Genomic DNA, 12,894 nt, shown 5'->3' on the forward strand with positions numbered 1-12,894 from the left:
GGGGCCGGGCAGGATGGTCCCGCGGGTCGGATGTGACCCGCAGACCGTAGTTTGCCCACCTCTGATCTTGAATGAGACTTCCTCGAAGCTCCAAGGGTGTCTGCAACTGGAGCTTTGCTGTGTGCCCATCTCTAGTAATTGCATGATTATGGTAATTACACACAAAAAGATAATTTCTTAATCATGTGTAATGAGCACCCTTCAGCCAGCAAGCTATGCACATGCTCATTCCAGCTGTTCACAGGCTTCTAATCCACCTCCTTTTGTACTGACTATGTCCTTAATTACTATAAGCAGCTTCTCTGAGATGCTTTGTAATGGTTTGATGACTGGATTTAGTCTAATTTCTTCTTGGCTGTTACCTGACAAACCCTGTCACTACAAATACTGTGTTGTGTTTTATCCCCTTAACAAGTGTTGGAATTTACTAACATCCATTCCATTTCCAGTGACGAGAGTCACCATAACGCAGATACCAAAAGCTTAAGGTTTATATTTAGCAAGCTCTGTAGAGCAAAGACCATCTTTCTGTTCTGTGTCTGTATAGCGCAGAGCACCATGGGGTCTTGGTGCATGAATAGGGCTCCTAGATATTACTGCAACACAAATAATAAACAATAGCAATAACTAAGGGTTTCCTCTTTAAAGGTCAAAAGGTCTGAATCCCTTATCACATACACTGGTTTTATACTGGTGTGAAATATTAACTACAGTGGAGTTACTCCAGTTTACATTGGTGTGAGAGGGCAGAGCATCAGGCCCACAACCTTCCAAATCCACATCGAAATATTTGGGACGTTCTTCAATGCTTCATCTTGGGCCACTTTTGAATCAGGTTCCTTCTGGTTTTGTTCCCAGCGCAAGGTAGGGGGTACATTGTTTTTGGGCTCCAGGAATGACTACCCAGCTCTCTTCCTACCTTGCTAGAAATAGCTTCCTCAGCTAATCGAATCAGAAAAGAAAAGCAGGCCACCCTGGCCCAGATCCTCTAAGCTAGTTAAATGCTTAAATGCTTCTGAGGATCTGGTCCTTTGTGCTTATAGTGATGACTCACTAAAGGTGAAATTCACCCCATGCACAGGGCCAGCCTAAGGCATATACACCACTTAAGTCTGACCTGAAGGCTTAAATGGAGTACAGTAGAGAAGTCAAAATTTTTGCGTTAAAACAATGAAAATTAGGTTTTTGACTGAACAAAGGTTTTCGGGAAAAGTATCTGATCTTTGCAAAAAGTTGTGATGTTTCAGCAAAGAAAAAAAAAAGACCCCTAAAAGCAGAAAACTTCAGCCAAAGCCCTATTTTTTAAATAGAAAAGTCCACTGCAATGCATCATAAGAGTTGTAGTTCATATGCCTCATGCCCTCGTTCATCGCTATGGGTTGGGGTTTCCAACTGGATGCATCTCCCATGATCCCCCAAAGCTATTTGACTCCCATGATGTACTGCAGTATCTCAGCAAGAGGGGACACCGGGGTGCATTATGGAAGATGTAGTCCCACCAGGGTGCCTGGCCAATAGAGGAGAATGGGGGCATGAAACACCTGCACTACAACTCCCCTGAGGCACCGTGGCAGCATTTCTCAAGTGAAAATTTTGGGCTTTTGCTTTTCCACCAAAAAAGTTCACCCTGCTCTAGTGTTTAGGACTTGTGTTGGCCTTGAAAAGCATAAGATGCTCTTGACTGCAAAATAAAGTCAAGGGATTCTATCTTCCTGTTGAATATTGTATACAGCCTTCTTAATCAAATGGCATCCAAATGCGGGTTTTTAAACAGCAGATAAGAAATTATATCCCTTGAAGATTACAAAAAGAACCGCTGACACTGGCAATTAGGCTCCTAGGATAAGCCCTAAAATCCAATGTGATACCTGCACGAGTCTGTCTCCCATCAGCCACAGTACCTCAGCTGAAATCAGTGGCATTTCACCAGTGTAAGCGAAGGGAGCCTCAGACCCATTGGCTTCCCCTGCTCAACCAAATACCAATTCTATCATGATCAAGTAAAATAAATGACACAGATAGAAGTAACATTTCAGTGACTGACGGGCAACAGAAGATCCCATTCCAAGCAGTTCACCATTTTTATTGTACGCCATAGGACGATACATGTTTCATGCAGGCTCTGTGTTTGTCCCAGCCGCCACTCAGAATGAAGTGCTTCACTTCATGTCGGTGGGTCCTGGGCTAAGGTACTTGGTTCCTGGTCTGTAGCACCGGTGGCTTTATCGAGGGTCCTGCAAGCAGAAAAAGAGAGTCATTCGACAGCTGCTAGACTGAACTGGTGATCAAAGACCACAGAACATGCCCCCCGCCCCTCGCCAGTTGGTATTGGCCTCGCAGTGAATCACTGCATGGAGTGCATTCATTTATTATAAACCCAATAAATAGTTCCTACGGTCACCGTATCGACGATGGGCCTGATTCTGCTCTCATTTAGGGACTGATCTAAAGCTCATTGAAGTCAATGGGTGTCTTTCCATATACTTCACTGGGCTTTGGGTCAGGCCCGTGCACTGGTTTTACTACACCTGTGCCACTTCTTTGACTTCAGCAGACTTGCTCTGGGTTTGGGCACAAACAGGATCAGGCCCAATGGGAAGCCACAAATCGGCGATGAAAAATGTTTGCCAATTGATTATAACCTGCATAGGCAGTCAAAGGGTGTCTCACTGTAAAATTCTACAACAAAGAAGCAGTGTCTTTCCCTCAAAGCGAGCCGTGACTGCCCTGTGACATAAGGGAGCTGTGTGCTATAAATTAAGGGGTGACTTGTCTGCCCTGAGCGTCTTAGGGACTCCTGAAGTGCTCGGATCCTGCCGGGTCATTAAAATGATTGGCTTTACCAAACAGCAGCTGCCTGAATAATACAGGCCAGGGTTTAAAATCGGGACACTTTCTTTTGGGGGTGGGGAAATGGGGGTATAGTTGCATATGTAAGACAAAGGCCCTAATATTGGAACGGTCCCAATAATATCGGGACTTCTGCTCACCCTACCAGGATTCCACTCTGCCAACACCTTTCATATGTAAATTCAGCAATCCAAGGGAACTGACAGATATGGGTGGTGGGTGAAGCTTCCCCTGGGGGCTCGCTCTCTGTCCCCCACTCTGCCCCAGGCCCTTCCCCATCCCCACTCAGCCCCCCCACTGCTGCTCACCGCGTCCCTCCTCACCTCCCCACCCCTCTCAAGGCCCCCCCCCGCCCACCACTCGCTGCATACCTTCTCACCTCCCCACCCCTGCATGACTCTCCCCACCCGCCACGTCCCTCCTCACCCCCGTGAGACCCCCACCATCCACCAGTCATCGTGCTCCCTCCTCACCCCCCTACCCCTGCAAGACCCCCCTGCCCACCATGTCCCTCCTCACCCTTCCAGCCCCACAAGACCCCCCACCATCCACCTCTTGTCTTCTTCCCTCCTCACCCTCTATCCCACAAGACACTCCCACCACTCGCTGTGTACCTCCTCACCCCACAGTCCCCTACAGGGGACGGGGTGGAGGAGAGGAGGGATGTGGCGAGCAGCAGCAACCTCTGGAGAGGGGGTGGGTGGAGTGAAGGAGAGGAGGGACAGACTCACAAAGCAGTGGTGGGCGGTGGGGGCCTCGGGGCAGGGAGGGGAAGAGGCAGAGAGCAGGCAGGGCCACCCTGGGCCAAGCATCTGGCAGCGGGTCAGAGGTGGCTGTGCCAGAGGAAGCTTAGCCTCCCCTGGCCTATTATACCCACCGCCCATGATGACAGATCCTGTTTTTTGGGGGCGGAACCCAGATGTTGGGCATCGGTATTGATTAGCGCTCCACAGGGCCAGCGGGTTCCATAGGAGTCGATGCTGATGTAACCAGCTGAGGCGCTGGGCCCATGTGCTAAGGAGGACAGTCCATGGGGACCATAGTAGGAGGTGCTACATGCCTGGGGTCAGCGCAGGTAGCAAGTGGAAGCAGGAGGGGAGAGGATCCTGGAATCAGGGAGGATGGTGGGGGAACAAGCTGAGGGAGATCAGGGCAGGAGGCAGATTGGCCCCTGGAGGGGAAAGAAGGAGGTCTGCGGGTTTGGCGTGCAACAGGTGAAAGCTGGAAGGAAAGGATCTATGGGGTCAGGAAGGGCAATGGATGGGATCCATGTTGGTCAGGAAGGAAATGGAAGGGGGATTTCTGGGGCTGGGGAGGAGTATGGGAAGGGAGAGATGCAGTGGGTGGGAAGGGCTCTCCGAGGTCACAGAGGCAGAACGGAGATGCGGGCGGAATCCAGGCCAGATTTTAAACGGCTGCTGGCAGCCATTTGAAATATCTGGCAACTGCATTGCCCTTTTCAATGAGACTCATACGCAGGCTCTGGCCATATGTACAGACCAATGATAGTTGGGGATTAAAAGGGAGGGTGGATTTTGTGGCCAGCGCCCTGCCCATGTGCGTGTAGGTATAGTAGTGTCTGCCCATCTGATCGAATCCAGTGCAATCCTGGTTTGCAGCCTGTGAGCACAACTGTCCCTGCAAGAGGCTATATGCCAGTTCAGGCTAGAGCCTGGACTGGGAGCTGCTCAGCTAGGGACAATCTTGCTCATGTGTCCAGGGTTTACCTGACCTCCACACTTGCAGCAGGGTGGATTTTTCTGCCAGAACATATTGGCAGGGGGCCTGTGGGCACTTCCCCACCCCACGGAGCAGTCATGGAGCAGGGAGTAAGCTGGTAACACAACTGGCTTTCTGCAGAGGCCAGGGGTGCACGGTGTGAGAGCTGGCCATAACTTGGAAGGAGGGGACCCCAAGAAGGAGGTGAGCCCAACACTTAAGGACAATGGAGTCAGTGGGAGTGTCAGGCCTACGGCAGCGCCCCACCTGGACCAGTCAGGTTAGGGCGCTGCACTGAGTGCCTTGGGGCATATTTACACTGCATCTAGGAGCCAGCCTCCCAGCCTGGGTCCACAGACTCCTGTTAATGTGCTAAAAATAGCTGTGTAGACACAGTGGCTTGTGCTGGGGCTCTGAAGCCAAGGGTGGGGTTCAGAGCCTGAGCTCCAGCCCAAGGTACATCATCAAAGCAATGTCTACACAACGATTTTGAAGGTGCTCGCATGAGTCTGTGAACCCAGGCTCTAAGGCTTTCTCCAAGATGCAGTGTAGACATAACCTTGGAGGCCAAAGTCCTCTTGGCATAGAACAGGAACAGCAATGCAAGTTCCCCTGCATCACCCTGTGCAAATATGCCTCATCCAGCAACACATGGGCAGGCTATTCATCTGTATTTAATCTGGACAGTCCTCTTTTTGGGTGGTTTGTCCCTTGTCTGGTACTGAGACAAAACCGGACCTGGTTTTGTCCAGTATCGGATGGGGATGCCATTTTGAAGAGGCCATGTTGGCCAGGGGTGGAGGAGCGCAGTCTTCAAAATGGTGGACTCTCTGTGTGGCGTGACCTCGTACACACCATGGATGTGAAGGCAGGCCAGCGGGGGCAAGGTGGCCCTGGTGGGGCAGGCCTCCGCCATTCCCAGCAGTACCAGAATGCTCAGTATTCTGGGAATGTGTCAGCGGACACCCTAGCAATCCACACTAGGGCTGAGAGGGCCTTTCAGTTTCCATGCCCCCATGCAGCACTCGTGCTGTGAACAGTTCTCCCCTAGGAGCTGAGCTGAGACCACGAGCTTCTTTCATGTAAGCCACTGAATGGCCATGAGATGGGAGTGTCCCAGCAGGCTATGCACCAGCCTCCTAGATGAGAAAAGGTCCACCAGGCCCCCACCTCCCCCTTCTTTGGCATCCTTCACGAGAAACTGAAATAAGAATAATGGTGTGATAGTCATTTCAAATAAAGCTCATTCACAACAGGCAATAAAATGGGGGAGGGGGAGGCTGCATTAATTCCTTGCGAAATCCCTACTCAAGGAAGGACACAAGAAACAAAACATTCCCCACAACCCCTACGTTGTCCAGCACACGCAAAACAACCAACTGGATCACGTTCAGCGGACCTGGGCAAAGTGAGTCAGGAAGGTGAACTATCTACCCTCAGAACAAGGGGTGGTTTGAAAGAAAAGCCAGCTCCTGAAATAAAACTGTCTCAATTTATAGACTGTGTGTTAAAAATTCCTGTTGTCTCAGCCAGGCGAGGCACTTATCTGAAGTTCTTTGCACTCTCACGGACCGTCTGTGACAACGTATCATCCAACAAAACTGGGGTCTCGCCAAGTTTGCAGCAGAAATTAATGATGTGCTATGACAAGGTGACAGATCGGTGCCCTAAGGACGGGATGGATGCTAGGCAGCAGCTCATAACTCTGGTTGCAGGCAGCTTGGGAAAGAGATCTGGCAAGAAATGCAGGGGTTTAGTAGTGAATTATCAGGTGTCTTAACAACCGGCCAGCATTTAACAGCTTTAAACAACAGACTGAGATACTGTATGTCATGCACAGAACCCCTCGTGTGCTAACAGGAGGCTGTGGCCCCAGGCGGGGAGGCTGGCTCCCAGCTGCAGTGTAGACATGCCCCAAGGCACTCAGTGCAGCGCCCTAAACTGACTGGGCTTGATGGAGAGGTGCTGTGGGCCTAAAGGGCCCACTGACTCCATTGTCCATAGGCATTGGGCTCCCCTCCTTCCAAGTTATGGAACCCAGAGATGGGAGCCCACCTCCTCCTGATTCTTCTCCCTTACATCACCACTACGCTGGTGTCACACCAGTGAGCTCAGTGGCACGCCTCATCCTGGTTTGCACCGGTGTAAATGTGTTTAGAATGGGCATAGCTCCATTAAAAACAGTGGGCCAGATCCAGCGCTATGCGTTGGGCATGAACCTAGGAGGCAAAGGACCTAGCTTCTCATCCTAGCTCTGATGCTGACTCACTTGGGGAAAGTCACTTAACCATTTGATGCCTCAGTGTATTAGGGATATGAGCTTTCGCCACCTTTGTGAAGTACTTTGAGAGCTTTGGATGAAAAAGAGCTAGATGCAAACTACTATGATTTGTAACTAAGGTTCATCTTTGGTAAACAAGGACTGAGCTGCTCAGAATTCGTAATAAGGAGAAGTGCTGGTACCCAGCACTTGCCAGAAGAAGAACCAGGGATCATGCATGTTCTTGCTCCATTTGGGCACTGGAGTTTTTGTTCCTAGCTTCTTCATTTCTGTACATTGGTTTATCCTAAGGGCCTGATCCTCAGCTGGTGTCAGTGGGCATAGCTCCACTCCACTTACACCAGCTGAAGATCTGCCCCTGAATTGCATGTCGTTCATTTGCCTAGATGCCTACTCTGCTCATGTCATCATGAACCCAGGGCTAGATTCATAACAGTGACTTAGCCACATAATGCCTAGGCATCCTGCTGTCCAGTGGAACCCTCAGCCCCATGTTATGCACCCAGGCTCCCCCTGGGCACAGTGAGGCACTGAAGAAAGGGACTCACAGAAGGCAGGATGCTGAGTAGGGAGGCACCAATGCTAGGCAGTAGGAAATGCCAAAGAGGAGGTGGGAGGCAGCATGCATGCAAGCCAGCCCATTATAGCCACCGCCCTGTGGTTAGTCACTCACTGGGGAGGCAGAAGACTCGGGTTTAAGTCTCTGAACTAAATCAGGGATTCAAACCTGGATATCCCACACCCCAGATGAGTGCCCTCACCCGGACAGACACATACTCCAGCCAGCCCCCTACGTGCCTGCTCCTGGCTGTGTGTGCAGGTGAGGTATGTTCTGAGCACCCCGACCAGGTCATGGCCCACAGACAAGATAAGTGGGGGAATGCCTAGTTTGATCATTTTTCCAGGGCTCAGGTGCGAACAAGGGCTCCCAGTAGCTTGGTGACAGCAGGACCTAGGCGGCTTTGTGCTTGCCCACCAGCAGAACTTTAGGCACCTAGGGCCTACAGCGTCAGCTGAGCGGTGGTTTGTAAATGTCAGTGACACCTAAATGTTGGCCTCAGGTACCTTAAGAGGCAGTTAGGTGCCCACGTCCCTTTGTGAATCTAGCCCTTGGTCACCTTCCTCCTTCTCAATGAAGGATCCAATTTTGTGGCATCTGCCGTGTTAGTCACTTCCCCGCATGTGTGTTCTCTTTTCTAAGACACTGACGGATAGAGGCAGTGTGGTCTAGTGGACTGAGCATGAAGATGGGCACTCGTAAGTTCCTAGATTCAGCCAGAAGGGACCATTATGGCCATCGCGTCTGAGCTTCTGCCTGGCACAGACCAAAGAACCTCACCCAGTAAACTCTGCCCCAAGCCCATAACTTCTGGTTGAGCTAAATTCTAATTAAGTTAAATTGCAATCCCAGGTCTCCAAATATCTTGCTGTGAAGCCTCAAGCGCATCACTTAGGCCTAGATCCCCAAGGTATTTAGACGCCTACCTCCCGTTAATTTCAGTGGGAGCTAGGCACTCAAATAGGTTTGAGGATCTAGGCCTTAGCCTCTCTGTGGCTCATATGTAGAATGCGGAGAGTAATACCATGCTTCCCTTGCGTCTTCTGAGAAGTGTGAGCATTAACTAGGTAATATTTCAAGTGCTTTGTAAATACAGGGCCTCACGCCTTTGCGTTGCACTGGTGGACTGAGCGCAGCACCAGACAGGTAAAGCATGAGGGTTGGGAGGTGTTAGATCCTGATACCCTGACTCACAGTGGATAGTCCATTATCCTGCTAGCAATCCCATTGATTTCAATGCAGAGTCATTTAGTACTCAGTGAGAGGAAGGGCATCAAGAAACTGGCCCTGTATAAGCGCTATGATCAGAACTAAGGGGGACAGATCTGTCCTTCATAGTGGCCTGCCTCTCGCCACACATCTCTGCCTTCTCTCCCCTTCGAGCCTTCCAGCTCCCTCATGCGCCTCATGCCATACATTGTCTCTGGCTTGCTCGCATGGCCGTAGCTGGCACTGTGTTATGATGTCACACACTAGTACATTTCCTGAAGGAAGTCTTTTCAGTGGTGACTGGCTGGCTCCCATTGTTCCTCATCCAGTCTTTTACTAACATGCTGCTCTTCCTCTGTGGCTAACTGCACCCAGTGATCCCATTGTACGCAATGGCAGGTCTCCCGCTGGAGGTCATTAGGAGCAGAGTGTGGTGATGGGTAGCAGTTCAGTGAGTGCATATACGCATTGCTACCCCTACCCTTCTTATAGAATATTTTGTGGTAGGATGCTGTAGGAACTGAGAAGCAAGGATCGAGCTGTGACTCTGTCGGTCTCAATGCAGTCCCTGTTCTGCCCCTCACAAGGGCAGGCCAAAGATGAGCAGTGCAAACCAGAACCATGAGGCTGTCATCCAGATTCAGGCTGCAAGCAGCCCTGTTGAAATCCACCCTTGAAACGTCTCCTGCTGCTGATCCAGCCACTGCAGCTTCCTCTGGAAAAGATGGCTGCTTTGATGTCCACGGATGCAGCTTTTGATGTGGCTCCCGCTGCTTTCTCTGTTCTGCTAGGAAAGGCTGATGCGTGGGCATCTGCTGCTGTTGTGGCTTCTGCAGCTTTCTCTGCCCTTCTGCGAGCTCTTTCCCAGCCTCCACAGCTCACATGGCTGCACCGTCCCATGAAAATCCAGGAGCCCCAACGAATTCCTCCGCATGGAGCCCCCCATGTTCTGCCAGCAGCACCAGCGCCGCAAAGGCAGAAGGTCACGTTACAGCACTGAAGTGGGAGCACGCTTGTGCAGAACAAGCCGAGTGGGGTTCCCCGCTGCCATCAGAGAGGGGTGTGGGAGGGAGCGGAACCACAAGCTCAGCAATCCCAAAAGGCGGCTACGATAGACATAGCAGTGAGGCCACCTGCTGCCCAGGTAACCAGGCCAGACAGACAGCGCTCTGGCAGACGGGGGTGCCGAAGCCGTACAACCGACAGAGAGGGAAGTGGGGCCCTGGAGGGGTGAGGTATTATTGTTTATTCTCACCAGTTACATAGCGACGGACATCTAAGTTCAGGGAAGCCCCGACGAGCTTACACTGCACAAGAGAGGAGACAAGGCACGAGACAGGCGCTCGGGGAGGGTGTGGGGACGGTGGAGGGATTCCTGTCAGAGGCAGGTTTTCAGGAGGGCTTTGAAGGAGAAGGCACGTAGTGGACGGGAAGCGGGAGAGGTTTAAGGGTGTGGGAGGGGCTGCACGACCACACCCTCCCAAAACGACGGAGAGTGAAGAACGTGGAGGGGAATGAGAGAGGCGCACAGAGAGCAAAAGGGGGCAGCGTGCAATGACAAAGGTAGAGGAGGTGGTGGTGACCTTTCTCCTCTCTGAAGGGTGGCTGAGCCACAATCTGCCCCGAGAGGGTCCCGGGGTACCTAGGCTTGTCCCAGTGAGAGGAGGCCGCCACAGTCAGTCAGCTAGCAGGACTGGGGATTCAGGTGCCGTGTGAGCAGCATCTCGCCGCGCAGCAGACGGCAGCTCTGAAAGTAGCTTCGAAACAGCACATGCACAGCCCTGTTCTGATCTGCAGCCGCCTCTCCCTGCCCTTCCCGCAACACCTGCTGCTGAGATGGAAAAGCCCAGGGCAAAGCCCGGCCTTTTGGGGTGACGTCAGCTCCCAGGACGTACATGGCCCTGTCAGCTCAGTAAGGAACCCAGTGAGTTTCAGTGTATGGGCAAGGGGCCTACCCTAATAGAATGGAGCAAGGCAACCCACGCCTCCCATGCAACCGTGTCTTGCTGGCCGAGGAAGATGTGAAGAAAGGCCACTACTACACCAGACAATTCGCTTTAAAAGCCGATGTGGGTGGGAGATCATGGGGTATCATGATGACAACAAAGTAGTTTCAGATCTCAACAAATGTTTATTGGAAATGAATTTTCTCTTTGCTGGCAAACATTCCTTCCAGCTGTTGCTTACGTTTACTTTGCCTTCTTAGCCACTGTCTTCTGAGAGAGTACGGACATCTCCATCCTGTAGCTCGCTTTATGCAGTAGCCTCTCCGTAGAGCGAGCTTGCATTCGAGACACCCAAAGATCCTTTCAATCCATGCACAGATTTGTCATGAGCCTCACATGTCCTCCATTCTGACATTCATTGGGTAGGTAGCTTTTCAAAAGGCAGCCTGAAACAGAAATCCATGTTGTTTACAAGGAATCTCCACACTTCACCATGAGCCACCAGTCATCAAATATCAGAGGTTTATTACCCCTTCCTGCAAACCTTTACTCATGTGAGTAATCCTAGTGATTTCAATAGATTTACTCACATGAGTAAGGATCTGTATGATTGGGCCCTTAAACCCACAGTTAAATCAGACTTACCAAGTAGCTACTGCAGATAGGTGGCCAAGATCTGGCCAAGATCTGGTTTGGAAGATGGAAGCACCAGGGTATTTTGCTACAGCACCGGGGATAATATTCTTAGCACTCAATGCTAGCATATATTCAAGTCCACACTTAGAGAAACATTTCTTGTTCCAGTATAGTTCTTTAGTTTCTGATGCTGCAGTTGTTGAAAGAAGAACACAATTATTTCTAGGACACTGGGAAACACCAGCAATGACAGAGACTTCTGCCTTGACATTCCTGTTCTCTTTGGCAGTGGCAGATGGCCCAGTATATCCTAATGCCTACAATATTGAGACACAAACGACAGGACTCACCTCTGCGGGTAGCGCATCAACCAGTGAGATATATTCTTGACTTACTTTGACTTTAACAGTCAGGAATTGGGACTGATTAATTTAAAAATCTGAGATTTTCAAAGATGATCTGGAGATTTAGACACACAACTTGGAATATCTCAATCCAAAGCCACGTCTTAGCCAGCCAGGCAACCTAAACATAGCCAATTGTGAAGGGAAATCTAGTGTATTTTGTCAGATTTAACCATTTTCTGACTGGCCAGCTACTGGTAGCTCAAGCCAACCTCAAACATTCGGTTTCTGAGGGTGTAGTGAAGTAAAGTTGACCGTTGGTTGTTTTAATTTATACATTTCAATTCTTTTAAATCTTTTCTTCCCTAAATTCATATCCAACACTGTGCTCATTCTGGTGTGTCTCTCCACATTTTAAGTGATCTACAAAGCATAACATCCCTTTTTAAATAATGCTTGTCCTCAAAGCTTTGTACCGACAGTCCCACAACACCCCTCTGAGACAGATGAATTGTGTCAGTAAGTGACTTGCTCCATGCTACACAGTGAGTCAGAGGCAGACCTGTGATTAGCCCCCCAAGAGTTCCTGGTGTCTAAGCCAATCTTTCATTCATTAGGCCACACAGTCTCTTCAAAATGTATCATTCACATATATGTAGCGCTTGAAATTCACAGCTAATTCTAAATCATGTTTTCCAGCACTGCGCATGGTGGTTTCCTGCAGGTTCTTGTTGGAATGCTAAGCAGAGGTGCTCAGCGATTCCATGGTAGGTCAGATCCGGGTGCATAAATACTGGATGTATGAAAACAACTCTGATGAGCTCCCACAATTACAAACAAACACATCCAAATTGCGTACTCTTAATGACACACATTTTCCCTGTCTACCCGATCTAGCTGAGTGCAAACACACCTCTGGAAATTAGAGCTGTGACACCCTTAGAGCAGCTGAAATGTTTTACGGCTGTATGGTTGTCATGCTTGACCACAGGTTGGTACGTGTGTGTCTGTGAGAAGTTGCTGAGGCTAGAACAGGGTGTTGTTTTCAGCACGTGATGGAAATGGAATATATTTAGCAGATTGTTTGTAGACTAGGCATGGGTGTGGAATCTGGTAGGACATACGGTATAATGTCATTTTTTTTACATGGGCCAGTTTCTCAGCTGGTCTGAACGGGCATAGCGCCACTGACGCCAATAGTGCTATGCCAACAGACAACAGCCACAAATCTGGCCCAAGGACAGAAGATTTTCTCCAGTTGAGGATCTGGCCCAGTGTGTTAACGTAGCATTCATTAAATGAGAATAGAGGTAATATTCAAGGCAGAAGCTTGCAGATCTGGATGAAAAA

The 12,894-nt window shown here is 50.1% G+C and overlaps 1 protein-coding gene across 4 annotated transcripts in view; it reads right to left on the minus strand.

Annotated features, from left to right (window-relative positions):
• Nucleotides 1-2,095: 2,095 nt before the first annotated feature.
• MAP6 (microtubule associated protein 6) overlaps nucleotides 2,096-12,894 on the minus strand; it is a 73,212-nt gene continuing 62,413 nt past the window's right edge. Inside the window, exon 5 of one of the 4 annotated variants that reach the window (XM_074955185.1) lies at nucleotides 2,096-2,234. In XM_074955185.1, coding sequence (XP_074811286.1) covers nucleotides 2,185-2,234 — 50 coding nt within the window. In that variant the 3' untranslated portion in view covers nucleotides 2,096-2,184. Of the gene's footprint in view, nucleotides 2,235-6,184; nucleotides 6,303-12,894 lie in introns of those variants that run through there. The other 3 variants (XM_074955169.1, XM_074955163.1, XM_074955176.1) reach the window with 3 other exon arrangements.

This window comes from Natator depressus, chromosome 1, assembly GCF_965152275.1.
Source record: "Natator depressus isolate rNatDep1 chromosome 1, rNatDep2.hap1, whole genome shotgun sequence".
Taxonomy (NCBI): Eukaryota; Metazoa; Chordata; order Testudines; family Cheloniidae; genus Natator; species Natator depressus.